Source organism: Abramis brama (genome assembly GCF_963993115.1).
Source record: "Abramis brama genome assembly, chromosome: 21".
In the NCBI taxonomy this organism is placed as follows: Eukaryota; Metazoa; Chordata; class Actinopteri; order Cypriniformes; family Leuciscidae; genus Abramis; species Abramis brama.
Window position 1 is genome coordinate 34994576 of NC_139983.1, and position 18131 is coordinate 35012706.

Sequence of the window (18131 nt, forward strand, 5' to 3'; positions counted from 1 at the left end):
CCGCTCAGGTGTGTTACGTGCGGTATCCGCTCAGGTGTGTGTTACGTACGTTATCCGCTCAGGTGTGTGTTACGTACGTTATCCGCTCAGGTGTGTGTTACGTACGTTATCCGCTCAGGTGTGTGTTACGGACGTTATCCGCTCAGGTGTGTGTTACGTACGTTATCCGCTCGCAGCTTCTGGATGGAGATCTGGGCCTCCATCAGGTGTTTCTTCAGCTCCACGACCTCTCGTCTCAGAGATCTCTTCTCCTCTTCATAACGCTGAGTCTGAAACACACAGAACTGCTGTTAAACACTGATTCATTCATCAGCAGTTTTATTAACACGGAATATTCAATTCACATTTATTTTAGCGCATTTCACAATACACATCGTTTCAAAGCAGCTTTACAGAAGTCCACAATACAGTTTACAGTGATCTGTTATCAGAGGAAACTGTCTAAGTTATGTATTTCAGAAATGTACATATACAAAATCAAAATTAGTGAAAAAGGTATTAATTTAAACAATGTAATAATTTAATGCAGAAACAATGAGCTCACTGAAGTAATGAATATCTGACGTTATCATTGTTCAGTAGATCACAGAGCTCATGTTAAATCTGCGTATCAATTAGGCGAGTTTAAAAAATCAGATTTCGAAGCATCTGTATGTGTGTTTGAGTTTTGTTGAAACTTCAGATTTATTGAACAAAGCATGTGGAGCATCAGCAGGATTTGCATATGATTAATGTGTTTAATTCAGAGGGTTTATGTCTTCTCTGAGCTCGGTCTCTAAACACTCTCAGACACCGACAGACCGACTGCAGACTTTAGTCTGTGAAGATGCACTGATATAAACCAAAATTTTGTGTGTGTGTGTGTCTTGGGTTGAGTCTCAAGTCCCCCGTGAGCCAATTATTTATAAACTGAAAGGCTGAAAGTATCAGACGCTGATAGTTTCTCGAGGGTGAGTGTGTGTGTTTGTTGCTCAGACTGTGTTATCAAGGGTGAGTGTGTGTGTTTGTTGCTCACTCTCACTCACTCACTCTCTCTCACTCACTCTCTCTCTCTCTTGCTCTCTCTCTCTCTCTCTCTCTCTCTCTCGTCCCATCTGCCCTTCTGCCCTTCATTTCCATCATTTGACCAATTTAAAATTACATTTCTATTCTGAGCCGGTCTCCTGTGTCCTGAAGATGGGATTTTCCACACGGAGAGCCGTGGCACTGCGGGAATCACTTCTGAAATCACATCCATCACAGTCTGAGCCGTGAACAGACATCAGCCTTTCTGTGTGTGTGTGTGTGTGTGTGTGTGTGTGCGTGTATGTGTAAAACTGCATGTGAGGAACACATTTGCACATTTACTAATACATTTGTAAGATTGCATTTGTTAATATTTGTAAATGCACTCTGAACTAACATGAACATTATTAACCAACATTAAATAAATGCTGCAAGAATATATTAATCTTTGTGCATTAACTAATGTTGACAAATGAGGCCTTAAAGTGTTGCCAATATTTATTTGCAACATCAAACTTTCATATGTTATGGCATTATAAAATATGCAAAAATATTTAAATGGCAAACTGAGAGTTTATGAATGTATATTAATCTAACAAACAAGAAATGCAGCAGTGAAATAAAGAGCTTTCTGACATTGATAGTATTACAATTTAACCAATTTCAAATCATCAATAAATGCATGATGATCGTCCAACATGAGAAATGTAAGAATTATTTCTTGTTTGTTGCTTGCTTGTTTGTTTAATAACAAAAAAATAAATAAAGTTCTATTTTTGGCAAATGTAAAGGCCCTTTCAATCTATGAAAAGCAAATGACTGCAAACATTTAGTCTAGAACCACAATAAGCATTTCTGCACTTACGATTCCCTCAACATGAGGACAGGAGAGCTGTCAGTCAATACAGATATTTTGTTGTATAAGTAATGTGTTAATTTACTAGTTATTTGAAAAGTAATCTGATTACGTAACTCGTGTTACTTGTATGTGTTACCCCAACACTGGTCCGCAGTGTAATATTGTGTTAAATGAATGAGCAAATGAACAATCGTGGCCTGAAGCGAGCAGATTCTCTAATAATCTGAGATGAAACACATAATCAGTCTTTTTTGCATCAAGTTAATGTTTAGCTTGAAACTTTCATCAGATTTCAGATGAAACGCCTTCATCTCAGGAGCGTCTCTGATGGTGTAATTGCTTTGAGAGTGAGAATCCCGTGTGGTTATCGATCTCCTGCAGCTCGTCTGCCATTTATCTCCTTTATTTCTCCTGTTAAACTGAGCTCAAACACATCGAGCACATGTTGCTCACTGAGCAAGACACAGAGAGAAACCTTTCCAGAACGTTCCCCGTTAGCTGGTCAGCGTTCGTCCATGGAGAGTTACTGTCTATGATAAAGTATCGTCATTCTTTGAGATGTAAACGAAGGCAATCAGAAAGATGCAAGTTTTATTCAAACGATCAAGCGTTGATGAGACGACCAAAAGAAAATTGAAGTCAATCGAGTGTTTGTCATTTGGGATTTTTTTGGTTTTAAAGGTGACATATGATGCCCCTTTTCACAAGATGTAATATAAATCTACGGTGTCCCCAGAATGTGTCTGTAAAATTTCAGCTCAAAATCCCCCCAGATCTTTTATTATAGCTTGTCAAATTTGCCCCTTTTTGGGTGTGAGCAAAAACATGTGTGTGTCCCTTTAAATGCAAACAAGCTTTAGCTCCGCCTCCATTCAGAAGCTTCAGAAACTCTGGCAATAACAGAACAGGCCAATCTCACTCATCCAGAATCCCAGAATCACCAGTAGCGAGTGCAGCCTTACGGAGAGACTCAGGAAGAGCTTCTGAATGTTAGTGGAGACATTTCTGTAGTTGTTGTGGAGTTACACTGATCATCTCATCATCATGTTTAACTTCTCCACAAGTGTCCACAGTTCCTGAGGTCTTTATAAGACAGCGGTGACATGTTCTGGTCAATAGTGCTCGTCTGTGCTCAACCACAGAACAGTTTCATGCTTTGCTGGATCTTTAGCATCACGAAACCAAATGTCGGCTGGTGTGTGTAAACGTGCAGATTAAGGGCCGGTAATATTATAATAAGATCCTCTTCATACGTCAGAAGGAGAGCGAAATCTGATCGGCTTATTTTTAGACATGCTTGCAGAGAAAGGCTGACCAGAACACAGTTACTGGGTTTCACTTTTCATGTTTTCTGGGTTAATAGAAGCACCGGAGACCCGATTACAGCACTGACACACGGAGAAAGTCAGATTTTCATGATTTGTCCCCTTTAAATGAATCAGATCAGGATCTCTTACCGTTCTGTGTATTTTCTCCTCCATGTCCTGGTTTATTCTCTGTAGTGCCACATAGCTGCTCTGAATCCTGCAGGAGAGATGATGATGATGAAGATGATGATGAAGATGAAGTCAGACACACTCTCGTCTGTCATGAGTTTACACTGGGAGTTATTACAGTTATTTTTCTCCAGGCCTTTAATATTTGGTCAAATTAAGACTCGTGCTCTTGTGTGTCGACTGTAAATCTCACTTTAAGCACTATTTACTTCTGGAGAGGTTTCAGATCAGCTCGTTCGTTCAGTGAGCGCCTTCATGTTGTGTTTCTGACCTGCACAGTTTCTCAGTGAACTTGTCCAGCTCCTCCTGCGCTCGCCGAAGCTCCGTCTCCAGAAACTGACGCGTCGACTTGAACTCGCTCTCTAGCAGATGCAGTTTGTGTGTGGAGACGCTGAGACGCCTGCGCAGATCCTCCTTCTGCTCCTGCGCTGAACTGCAGACACACACACACACACACACACACACACACAGACAGAGAGTCAGACAGACAGATCTCTGTCATTTGTGCTCATTCATTTCCAGTGTCGGGGTAACGCATTACAAGTAACTTGAGTTATGTAATCAGATTACTTTTTTCAAGTAACTGACAAAGTAATGCATTACTTTTAAGCAGGGTTCACCAATCTCGGTCCTGGAGGGCCGCTGTCCTGCAGAGTTTAGCTCCAACCAGCTCCAACACACCTGTTTGAAAGTTTCTAGTATGCCTAGTGAGACCTTGATTAGCTGGTTCAGGTGTGTTTAATTGGGGTTGGAGCTAAACTCTGCAGGACAGCGGCCCTCCAGGACCGAGATTGGTGAACCCTGCTTTTAAGGGTATGTTTACTGACAACTTATACTTAAAACTGAGAAGTTTTTCCTTTGAGTTTTCCACGTACAGACGACTCCATTGTCAAAATGATCCGCATTCACACTTATCCGCGAAAACGACTAAAAACGCTGTATTCTGCTGCCAGGCCAGTAGATGGCGATAGACTGAACACGTAATGCGCATGTGCGTGACGTCATCGGTTTCAGAGATTCGCGTTTTTGCTGTTTACTCAGAGACAGTCTTCAAACTTGCACTTTGAAACCCTTTTCAAAAGTTTGCGTGTTCCAGGCACCCAAAACGCCGCTGTCGTGTAAATGAACGGCTAAAACGCATAAAAAGTTTTACGTTTTTAGTCGAAAACGGTGTCGTGTAAACGGCCCCTACATTTACAAAAAAAAAAAATTTTACTTTTTCAAATAAGTAACGTAAGTTACTTTGTTCTCCCATCTATTGACCGTCCGCACGTTGAGAGGGATCGGGAGTAAGTGCAGAGGCGCTGTGTGTAAACACTAAATGTGAGCAGGCATTACTAATATCACTTGCACAAAAAGCGATTCACTAGCCACAAAATCAATAAAAACACTGAAATGCAAACTGAAAATGTTATGCAAACCAAAAAAAATTTGTTTTAAACTACACAAAATATACTTTGTCAAGTCAAGTCACCTTCATTTATACAGCGCTTTTACAATAGAGAATGTTTCAAAGCAGCTTTACAGAGATAACTGGAAAACAATGCAACAAAGTTTGTTTGGCTGTACAGCAGATTTAGAAGAAAGTCATTGTCCAGCTAAACTACGTTTTTAAGTAAGTATAGTCAAATCTGCTGAAAAACAGGTTTCAAAGTGACGTTTTTGAGAACGAGTTTTGAAAGCGTTATCATCTCCGTAACTTCAAAAACGTGAATCTGTGAAAGCGGTGACGGCATGCACGTGTGTATTACGTGTTTAGTCTATAGGCACGTGTGTTTGAATGCGTGTGTGTGCGGAGTCTTTCTTTACAGTGACATCACCGATAACTAGTCTGGCATGAATAATACAGCGTTTTTAGATCTTTCCACTGATCCGTGTGAACTTGAATCAATTATCTCACTTTATTAACCAATGTCTTTGCTGCTGACCTTCAACTGTCCAGTTCAACCAGACTAATAAGCAAAAATGACATTCATTTTTTGTTTTTATTGCTGAAGAGTGTTGAACTTTCTTCTCCTTCACATTCTTCTGTAATTCACAATATCAGCACAGTTGGAAGTACAAAAATATATAACTTTTTTGTAGCCCAGATGAGAAAAAGTAACGCAAAAGTAACGTAACACACTGTTCATTTCAGTGGTTCTCGACCAGGGTTAACTAGTCAAAAGTTTGGAATAATTAAGATTTTATTGTGATGTTTCTGAACGAGTCTCTTCTGCTCACCAAGGCTGCGTTTATTTGATTAAAAAAATACAGTAAAAACTGTGAAATATTATTATAATGTAAATCATCTGTTCTCTATGTGAATATATAGTAAAGTGTAATTTATTCCTGTGATCAAAGCTGAATTTTCAGCATCATTACTCCAGTCTTCAGTGTCACATGATCCTCCAGAAATCACTCTGATACGCTGTTATACGGCAGTGCTAACCTTAACCTGTGTTCTGCTAACCGGCTGTAGTTCACCTGTGATTACCCGGTTCATCGGCGTCACCTGAGCCGTCTTAAACCCTGGAGTCCAGGCTCATTCTGCCTCTCTCTGGCCCTGCTGTCCTCAGTCCTCTGAACTCTTTTATAGTTCAATAACTTTATGTTTGACTGGCAGTCTTTGGTCTTTATGTTGCTTCCCTAGAGCCATAATGGGGGCTCGTCCGGGATTGCTGGAAAAAAGCTTTTTTTTTACTTTGATACTTTGGGACTGTGCTTTTTTTAATTCCCTTTGATTGAGATCTTTTGGTGAATGTAGTTGTTTGAGTATTTTTGAATATATGCATGAGTTTCCCTGGTTATGAATAGAGTGAGAGTTCCAGCTGGGTTGAACATTCAATCCTTTCATCGGTTCACTCGTTTGATATTTTTCCTTTTTTATTTTCAAGGTTATTCAGGGTGGAGAGAGACTTGTTCTCTGTCGGGGGGGAGCATTGATTATATGGCCTTCAGTTGTTTTTAAAGTCGCCTCGTGACCGGTCAGGAGATGGATAGGAGTTAGGGAACGTGCCCGGTCCTCCTCAGGAGAGGAATCCTTGTGTTTCTCATGTGTTATTGGGTTAGAGCTCAGAAATTATGCTCACTTTTTGAAATAAGTTAAGCAATTTTCAACTTTTTTTTTATACGTTATACAAGATTCAACTCATTCTTTAAGTCAGTTTAATGTAATTTAAGTTGAAATGACTTAAACATCCAAGTTGACTGTACTTAAAAATTTAAGGCAGCAAAAAAAATTTACAGTGGTAAAAAGGGAATATTTGGGTGAGTTAATAAATAAAAATCTTAATGAATAAGTTAGGTGAGTTAAACTTTTCTGTGTTTATCTGGTCCATGATCCTGACTTTAGTGTGTTAGCAGCTTCTAATGCTGGTGTCTGTCTTTAGATATTTGTGATTACTTGTCTGGGGTGAGTAATCTTTCGTGTTTGTAGTCTGTTGGGTTTCTAGTTCTACTTCTGTGTTTTAAAAGAGAGCATTTTTTGTTGCTTATTGTCATCTTTGTGTATAGTGGACCTGTTGTGTCGGCTGCACTTTTGTGTACGGAAGAGTGGAAGGTACGGCTACTCTTTTTATGAGAAACAGTTCTGATTATCAGTGTTGAAAACAGTTCTGCTGCTTCATATTTCTGGTGGAAACCATGATACACTACCTTTCAAAAGTTTGGGGTTTGAGAAATCAATACTTTTAATAATCAAAAACACATTAAATTGATCAAAAGTGACAGTAAAGACATTTATAATGTTACAAAAGATTCTATTTCAAATAAACGCTGTTCTTTTGAACTTTCTATTCATCAAAGAATCCATAAATGCATCACAGTTTCCACAATAATCTGTATTATAATAAACTAATAAACTATAATAAACAATAATAAACTGTTCAACACTGATAATAATCATAAATGTTTCTTGAGCATCAAATCATCATATTAGAATGATTTCTGAAGGATCATGTGACACTGAAGACTGGAGTAATGATGCTGAAAATTCAGCTTTGATCACAGGAATAAATTACACTTTACTATATATTCACATAGAAAACAGCTGCTTTACATTATAATAATATTTCACTGTTTTACTGTATTTTCGATCAAATAAATTCAGCCTTGATCACAGGAGTAAATTACATAAAGTACCTCATGCTCACACAGCAAACACAGTCTTAGATCAAAAGCACTAAACATGATTTATTCATGCACTTGTGGAATATCCATAAGCCTGAGATATTATTTTTACTTTAATGACTCTGAAAATCATAAAATGAAAGAGAAATAATAATGATTGATTCGTGTCACATGACTGCTTGCTTCATCTGATTTCAGACCAGTTATATCCCATTCAACTGTATGCAAAAGTAAAAGCTAAAACAAAACTATAACGTTTGGTATTACTAGAAAAATTATTGTTCTGTTTTACCAAAGTATTTAACTTTAGTAATTAACTTCAACCCAGTTAACATTCGGTCAAGGTTCTCTCAAAGCTATGAGCAAACGTTATCCTCCAGTAACATTAATAGAACGTTCTCTCAAAGTTATCCGGTCTTTACAAATGTTCTCTAAACGCACAAAAACATTATTTATAGGCTACATCTTTCATGAAGAGTTTTTTATTTGTATTTTTATGTTTTAGTTGGACGTGTGTCTAACGTTTTTAAATGTTGCTGCTTGTTTCAGAACATTCAAAAGTAACGTTCCCATAATGTTTGAAGAATGATACGATGAAATGTTCCCTTAACGTTCACATAACCAAGAAAAAACATGTTTTTAAAATGTATATTTTTTAAAAACTGGATGTTTTGAACCTTCAGAGAACATCTAGAAGTGACTATTTCATAATTTAATGGCAATATTAGCAAAATGTTCTTAGATTTATAATTCATTTATCTGGGAGACCAAATATGGGCCCCTGTGCCTTTAACGTTCACTGTGGCGATACGGATCAGGAAATGATGTCACTGATGTCTGTCTAACTGCATTAGAGAGATCGATCATAACGAGATCAGATGATGATGATGGAGATGACATTCAGATGAAGAGTCTGAGGATGGATTCATGGATTCAGTCTCTCTCTTCCCTCTTACCTTCTCTTCTGATGTTTACCACCATTTCTTGCTGCTTTTACTGCAGTTTTCCCGATATAAACCTTTTTCATGTTTTTCTTAGTGTGTTTGTGAGTGTTTCCTGGAGAATCACAAACACACACACAGACACACACACACACACAGGCGGATGGACAAACGAGTCAAGAAGATTCAGCACATAATTATGCAGTATCACAACAACACACGAGAGACACACACTGACACCGCACAAGAGACACACACACAGACACACACGAGAGACACACACAGACACACACGAGAGACACACACTGACACACACAAGAGACACACACACAGACACACACGAGACACACACAGACACACACGAGAGACAGACACACACGAGAGACACACACAGACACACACGAGAGACAGACACACACGAGAGACACACACAGACACACACGAGAGACACACACTGACACACACAAGAGACACACACACAGACACACACGAGAGACAGACACACACGAGAGACAGACACACACGAGAGACACACACAGACACACACGAGAGACAGACACACACGAGAGACACACACAGACACACACGAGAGACACACACACAGACACACACGAGAGACACACACAGACACACACGAGAGACACACACTGACACACACAAGAGACACACACACAGACACACACGAGAGACACACACAGACACACACGAGAGACAGACACACACGAGAGACACACACAGACACACACGAGAGACAGACACACACGAGAGACACACACAGACACACACGAGAGACACACACTGACACACACAAGAGACACACACACAGACACACACGAGAGACACACACGAGAGACAGACACACACGAGAGACACACACAGACACACACAAGAGACAGACACACACGAGAGACACACACAGACACACACGAGAGACACACACAGACACACACGAGAGACACACACAGACACACACGTGAGACACACACTGACACACACAAGAGACACACACGAGAGACACACACAGACACACACAGACACACACGAGAGACACACACAGACACACACAGACACACACTGACACACACAAGAGACACACACACAGACACACACGAGAGACACACACAGACACACACAGACACACACGAGAGACAGACACACACGAGAGACACACACAGACACACGAGCTGTTTAACTAAACCGGAGGATTGCATTACAGAACTATTGTGAGCGTTAATATTTGTGTTTAAAACCATTCGCTTCACAACAGCAAACAGAGAGAGAACAGCTCAAGATCCGCCGTAACCATTAAATACATTTTTGTTCCTTGAAATAAAATAAAATGTAAAAAAAAAACTTTTTGTGAAATCTCAAGTGAAGCTTGTCAGCAGAAGCTCTGTCAGCTTTACAGAGACAAAACAACCATCTGTCACATGACCACTGAGACACCACACACACACTGCGTGTGTGTGTTCCAGTCGGACTGTGTTTGTGTATCGCTGCTTCACACTGGAGCTCTGCTGTTTCTTCTTATTCTACACACGTCAGAGAAACTGAGTTTCTGGAGCTTCATCATGACAGTTTCTGTGCAGCAGGAACATCAAATGTGTTTCTAGTGCAGAGAAACACCAGAGAGACAGAACTGTCTGATTCACTCCACAGACGTCAGTGATGTGTGTGTGTGTGTGTGTGTGTGTGTCCGACTGGAAGATATTTGTTCAGTGTGAGAAAATCATCAGGAATGAAACACAAGATCTGCTTTCATTCCATGGATTCAAATATTTTTTTGTTGTTTGTGTGATTGTGTCCTAGTCCAACACTCCTGCTGAGCCGCTGCTGTTAAACCGGAGCCCAAAGGAGATGCTCTTTTATCAGTGATGCATCTCTGTAAATCTCATCTTTTTTTTTTTTTCATACTGTACATGAAACGGAAAAGTAAAAATGTAGGGTGGGGCTTGGTTTCATGCGCTGAGTGTTGATTGAGTGTTGAGATGTGGGCGTGGCACTCAAAAATGGCACTGGATCTGAATGTGAGATTGCAGTGTATTGTGGGAAAGGGGCGGAGTTTAAACGCACTGAGTGATTGCAGAAGACCAGCATATGTCACTAGAGGAAGTTTGTCTTTTCACGGGAAGACCCAGTTATAACATTTTGATTAAATATTACAAGATAAAAAAATAAAAAAATCATATGCATGGATGATTAGTTTATAACGTGCATGAGGAGATCTGCAGCTCTGATTTACAGACTCAGGTCTATTTCTCTCTTTGTCGTCGCTGAGCCGAACCAGCAAGAGTTTCTGAAGAAAAACATCCTGAAAACCTCCTCAGAATCAACTGAAGCCCCACAGATTACTGTCGCACTGGATCAGCATCTGAAATGTGAGTGTGTGTGTGTGTGTGTGTGTGTGAGATAGAGTGTGTGACTGAGTGTGAGTGAGTGAGTGAGTGAGTGAGTGAGTAAGTGAGTGAGTGAGTGAGTGAGTGTGTGAAAGAGAGTGTGTGACTCAGTGTGTGTGTGTGTGTGTGAGTGAGTGAGTGAGTGAGTGAGTGATTGTGAGTGAGTGAGTGAGTGAGTGATTGTGAGAGTGAGTGAGTGAGTGAGTGAGTGATTGTGAGTGAGTGAGTGAGTGTGAGTGAGTGAGTGAGTGATTGTGAGAGTGAGTGAGTGAGAGTGAGTGAGTGAGTGAGAGAGTGAGTGAGTAAATTATTGAGTGAGTGAGTGATTGAGTGAATGAGTGAGTGAGTGAGTGAGTGAGAGTGAGTGAGTGAGTGAGTGAGTGAGAGAGTGAGTGAGTAAATGAGTGAGTGAGTGAGTGAGTGAGTGAGTGATTGTGAGTGAGTGAGTGAGTGAGTGATTGTGAGAGTGAGTGAGTGAGTGAGTGAGTGAGAGTGAGTGAGTGAGTGAGTGAGTGAGAGAGTGAGAGTAAATTAGTGAGTGAGTGAGTGAGTGAGTGAGTGAGTGAGAGAGTGAGTGAGAGTGAGTGAGTGAGTGAGAGAGTGAGTGAGTAAATTATTGAGTGAGTGAGTGAGTGAGTGAGTGAGTGAGTGAGTGAGTGAGTGAGAGTGAGTGAGTGAGTGAGAGAGTGAGTGAGTAAATTATTGAGTGAGTGAGTGAGTGAGTGAGTGAGAGTGAGTGAGTGAGTGAGTGAGTGAGTGAGTGAGAGTGAGTGAGTGAGTGAGTGAGTGAGTGAGAGAGTGAGTGAGTAAATTAGTGAGTGAGTGAGTGAGTGAGTGAGTGATTGTGAGTGAGTGAGTGAGTGAGTGAGTGATTGTGAGAGTGAGTGAGTGAGTGAGTGAGTGAGTGAGAGTGAGTGAGTGAGTGAGTGAGAGAGTGAGAGTAAATTAGTGAGTGAGTGAGTGAGTGAGTGAGTGAGTGAGTGATTGAGTGAGAGAGTGAGTGAGTAAATGAGTGAGTGAGTGAGTGATTGATTGATTGAGTGAGTGAGTGAGTGAGTGAGAGTGAGTGAGTAAATGAGTGAGTGAGTGAGAGTGAGTGAGTGAGTGAGTGAGTGAGTGAGTGAGTGAGTGAGAGAGTGAGTGAGTAAATGAGTGAGTGAGTGAGTGAGTGATTGATTGTGAGAGTGAGTGAGTGAGTGAGTGAGTGAGTGAGTGAGTGAGTGAGTGAGCGAGTGAGTGAGCGAGTGATTGATTGAGTGTGAGTGAGTGAGTGAGTGAGTGAGTGAGTGATTGAGTGAGTGTGTGTGTGTGTGTGTGTGTGTGTGTGTGTTTAGTTGTGAGGGAAATACTTCTGAAAATGTCCTCACAAAAACAGTAAACAGTAAAGTGACTAAAAATGAAAGTAAAGCATCATGTTTCTCATTTAGAGCTCATGAATCTCCATTAAATGATCAGCATTTACTCGTCATATTGAAGCACAGTTATACTAATATCAATAACCCATCATCATCATCATCATCATCTATCATTCTCCAATAGTTTACAAGATACACTAGCAGTAAAATATTAGACTCAGAGAATCTCAAACACAATCGACTCACACACATTAAAACATGCAGCTCTTCACGCGAGTTACTCACCGTCTGTAAAGCTTGCGTGTCATGATCAGATGAGCTCGATCTACACACACGTCCACACACACACAGCGCAAGACGAGCCTGAGCTACACACACACAGCGCAAGACGAGCCTGAGCTACACACACACAGCGCGAGACGAGCCTGAGCTACACACACGTCCACACACACACACAGCGCGAGACGAGCCTGAGCTACACACACACACAGGAGGAGGGAGGGAGGAAGACAGAAGAGAAGAGCATCTTTACCTGCTGCCACAGTCGTCTTCATCAGAGTCCTGGAGAACAGATGGAGAACACTGACAGTTACTCATGTGACTGACAGCTGTCATCAACACGTCACACAAACCTTCTGCTCATGAACCATTCATCACTGCTCAGTCAGTAAACAATCACTGGGAGATACTGAGTGAGCTCACGCACACCAATTACACACACTTACACCAATAACACACACTCACACACACACACACACACACACACAACACACACACACACACACACACACACACACAATAACACACACTTACACCAATAACACACACTCACACCAATAACACACACTCACACCAATTACACACACTTACACCAATAACACACACTCACACCAATAACACACACACACACACCAATAACACACACACACACACACACACAATAACACACACTCACACCAATAATTACACACACTCACACCAATAACACACACTCACTCACACAAACACACACAACCAATAATACACACTCACACCAATATCACACACTCACACAAACACACACACACACACACACACACACCCAATAACACACACTCACACCAATAACACACACTCACACAAACACACACACCCAATAACACACACTCACACACACAATAACACACACTAACACCAATAACACACACTTACACCAATAACACACACTAACACCAATAACACACACTCACACCAATAACACACACTTACACCAATAATACACACTCACACCAATAACACACACTTACACCAATAATACACACTCACACCAATAACACACACTCACACACACACAATAACACACACTCACACCAATAACACACACTTACACCAATAACACACACTCACACCAATAACACACACTCACACCAATAACACACACACACACACACCCAATGACACACACTCACACCAATAACACACACTTACACCAATAATACACACTCACACCAATAACACACACTCACACAAACACACACACACCCAATAACACACACTCACACCAATAACACACACTAACACCAATAATACACACTCACACCAATAACACACACTCACACAAACACACACACCCAATAACACACACTCACACCAATAACACACACTTACACCAATAATACACACTCACACCAATAACACACACACACACCAATAACACACACACACACACACACACACACACAATAACACACACTCACACCAATAATTACACACACTCACACCAATAACACACACTCACTCACACAAACAGACACAACCAATAATACACACTCACACCAATATCACACACTCACACAAACACACACACACACACACACCCAATAACACACACTCACACCAATAACACACACTCACACAAACACACACACCCAATAACACACACTCACACACACAATAACACACACTAACACCAATAACACACACTTACACCAATAACACACACTAACACCAATAACACACACTCACACCAATAACACACACTTACACCAATAATACACACTCACACCAATAACACACACTTACACCAATAATACACACTCACACCAATAACACACACTCACACACACACAATAACACACACTCACACCAATAACACACACTTACACCAATAACACACACTCACACCAATAACACACACTCACACCAATAACACACACACACACACACACACTCCAATGACACACACTCACACCAATAACACACACTTACACCAATAATACACACTCACACCAATAACACACACTCACACAAACACACACACACCCAATAACACACACTCACACCAATAACACACACTAACACCAATAATACACACTCACACCAATAACACACACTCACACAAACACACACACCCAATAACACACACTCACACCAATAACACATACTTACACCAATAATACACACTCACACCAATAACACACCCCAATAACATACACACACACACACACACACACACACCCCAATAACACACACTCACACCAATAACACACACACACACACACACCCCAATAACACACACACACACACACACCCACCCCCCAATAACACACACACACACACACACACCCCAATAACACACAGACACACACACACCCATAACACACACTCACACCAATAACACACACATACCCCAATAACACACACACACACACCAATAACACACACCCCAATAACACACACTCACACCAATAACACACACACACACCCCAATAACTAACACTTATACCAATAACACACACTCACACCAATAACAAACACTCATACCAATTACACATACTCACACAAACATACACACACCAATAACACACACACTTTCACACCAATAACACACACACACACACACAGTCACATCAATAACACACACACACAGTGTTCACACCTCAAGCAGTGTCACTCTGAGATGTGTGTTTCCTGCATAATGTCTTCATAACCAAAGCTGTCATATGGCACCGATCCACTATTCACTAACACTGAATAACTTCACAGCTGGAGCACATTATTCTCAGTCTGTCACACACTGTTTTCTCAATGCATTTATTTCTGAGCGACAAAATCTCTTCTGTCACACACTGTTATCCAGACGGCCTCCAAAACTCCCTGCTTCAGATAGGCTGATTCTTCTGCTCAGACACAGCTGGTCTGGCAGTGACTCGAGTCGTTCCTGTTGTCCAGAACTACACAGCCTTTATGACCGACATTTTCACCTCCATACAAAACAGAACGAATGAATTATTAATAGGGCTGCTGTTCCCCGGCGGATGAGAGAAGAGTGCCCAGACAGTGGCGTAAATAATATAAACACGCTGATGTATTTTTAATAAATGCTGTCATAGAGCAGCGATGGGCTCGATTACTCCTGTGACCTCAAAATAATGTTTGATAAGAGCCTTGCACATTGTTTTAAAGGACGATATTTTATAAAGCAAGTAACTTGCATTTGGTGACTTTCCAGCTAACAGGGAGCGTTCTCGGAACTTTAGTTGAACGTTCCTCTAACGTTTTTAAGTGTTGCTACTTGTTTCAGAACATTCAGAGAACTTTCAGAAATAACGTTATCATAACTTCATGAGAACATTAACAAAAACCCTCTTAAAAATCCTCAGAAAAATCCAAACCAGTTCCTACAGAAAGTAAACAACTCAAGTCAAGTCACCTTCATTTATACAGCGCTTTCAAAAATATAGATGCTTCAAAGCAGCTTTACAGTGATAATAGGAGATTACAGTAACAGAGATTGTTAGGCTTTACAGCAGCTCTAGAATAAAGTTTTTGTCCAGATAAAGTTAGTTTTTGATTGATTCAATGCCATTGCAAAGATCGTTAGTTATTAACTAATCCGCTTACACGACACTGTTTTAACTGAAAACAGAAAACTTTTAATGCGTTCTGGCCATTCATTTGCGCGACAACAGTGTTTGGTGGCTCGAGAACGAAAACTTTGAAACAGGTTCCAAGATAAACATACAGCAATCAACAACTTCATTAGAGATTCAAAAAACGAGCTAGAACACGACACATCTGTCGTGATGCAGGTGTTTGTGCGGAGCCACTGAAAAGAAAGCCCTGGATTCAGGAGGGTTTATGGGTGGATTTCTCCGACACTCACCGGGATGTTGCTCGCAGCGGGTCTGGGAAGCGAGGTGGAGCGGTACGGTGGCCGCGGCGCCCCGTCTGAACGCTTACAAACTGGACTCTGGCGTCTGTGAGAAGATTCACCACTCATCTGTAAAGTTCTGTCCCCCACGTCTCTTGGATGTGTGGAGCTCACTTCATCTTCCCTCCTCACTTGGTCGATGTCAGTCTCTAGGTAGGTCCTTCCCAATGTTCCCGATCCCTCTTGAGTCCTTCTCAGGGTCTTGCTGGCGTCCAGAATCTTGCAGCTCGGCATGCACTTGGCCCACTTGTGCTCGGAACCATCCCTGGAGTCGCAGAGAGAATCCCTACTGGAAGCAAACCAAGGGCTGGAGGAGAGGGAACCAGAAGCTGGAGTTGGATTTAAACATTGGAGAGACGAAGTGGCAAGCGGCTCCTTCTGACGGACATGCGCGCCGAAAGCTTGCAGACACTCAGGGTCCAGCACCCGGCACGTCACCTCGTCCAGAAAATGAGAAAACTTCAGCTTCTCTTCGATCTGCTGCTCTAAGTGTGTAGACGCTGCCGAAGCAGAAGAGGACGGCGAATCCCTGCAGACTAACGCCACCTGCTCCTCTCCCTCCTGGCTCTCCGATCCCGGGTAGCTGTCGGAGTTCTGGTAGCCGGTCTCAGAATCGCTCGTACCTCCTGGTTGGCTCGCCGATTCCGCACGCACCCGAAAAACCTCCTCGCTGTGCTGTTTAATGGAGCTGCGCAGGAGACAGGTGGCGCCGGAGCTCCAACTGTTGGTGTCCCAGCTGTCATCCTCACTGGAGCTGCGCAGACTGGGACTGGAGCTGTGCAGACTGGGACTGGAGCTGTGCAGACTGGGACTGGAGCTGCGCAGACTGGGACTGGAGCTGTGCAGACTCAGACTGGAACCCTGCAGTGCCGAGGATGTTGGAAAGCTCTTGAGGCTGGTCACTGAACCCTTTAGGCTGGGCAAGGATCCTTGCAGGCTGGAGATCGAGCTCTTCATTGAGGTGAAACCATGAAGGGTGGGTGAGGAAAGGCTTGACAGACAGCGAGGCACCGGCTCTTCGTCTAGATCGCATCCGGAGAACACGGGACAAGAGGCCGTGGATGAACAGGATCCGCGCTCCTGCCTGACGGACGCCGTCTTGGGCCTCAGCTGCCTCTTCAGGGTGGACGCCGTCCCGTTGACCGTTACCCCTCTTCCCGTTTTTGATGAGCCGTTCTGCATTTTTGAGTTTTGAGTGCATGAAAAACTGTAGCATGATGATCTGGGCTGGCCAGATTTTGACAGCTCTCGCGCCCCGGTCCTCCTCACACCGTCGCCCTACATGCAATTCCTGACACACTTTCTCAAACACTCTCCCGGCTCTGCAAGGACAAACACGTACAGACTTTAAAACATACTGATTATTAAGTGAATAGAGGTGATAACGCAATATTTTCTGCTGGACACATAGCGAACAATCCCTCCGTATGTGTTCTGTTGATAAAGTCTAACAGGAATCCTGGTTAACTTTCCAGGTCAGTTGCTCTTTAGAGCAGGACATTGATCATGATGCCACATGATGGACGGGATGTGGGGCAGAACTTGTGTTCCATAAATCGATTTTTCATTGAAGTTTACCGAGGCAGACTAAAGCTGGCTCTGTGTGGTCAGTATGGCTGGCATGATGAAGATTAAGGCTTCATTACATGTAGTTTAACGGAGCGTCAGAGCCAAGTGCAGTTGAAGAGATGAAGACGATTCGAGGTGAAGATGTAAACTGCAGTATCAGTGTAAACTAGAGACTAACTAAAAGCAATGAGATAGCTGGTGTTGAAAA

At 42.1% G+C, this 18131-nt stretch overlaps 1 protein-coding gene and 1 long non-coding RNA gene across 2 annotated transcripts in view; both read right to left on the reverse strand.

Moving 5' to 3' along the window:
* Positions 1-17803, reverse strand: part of begain (brain-enriched guanylate kinase-associated) — a 26948-nt gene extending 9145 nt beyond the window's left edge. Inside the window, exons 1-5 of the mRNA XM_084096143.1 lie at positions 16307-17803; positions 12695-12723; positions 3632-3793; positions 3322-3388; positions 162-269 (exon numbers count right to left, since the gene is read on the reverse strand). Of these exons, the coding sequence (XP_083952269.1) occupies positions 162-269; positions 3322-3388; positions 3632-3793; positions 12695-12723; positions 16307-17536 (1596 nt within the window). The 5' untranslated portion in view covers positions 17537-17803. The remainder of the gene's footprint in view (positions 1-161; positions 270-3321; positions 3389-3631; positions 3794-12694; positions 12724-16306) is intronic.
* LOC311071685 overlaps positions 1-18131 on the reverse strand; it is a 307177-nt gene that overhangs the window by 161938 nt on the left and 127108 nt on the right. The window lies entirely within an intron of this gene.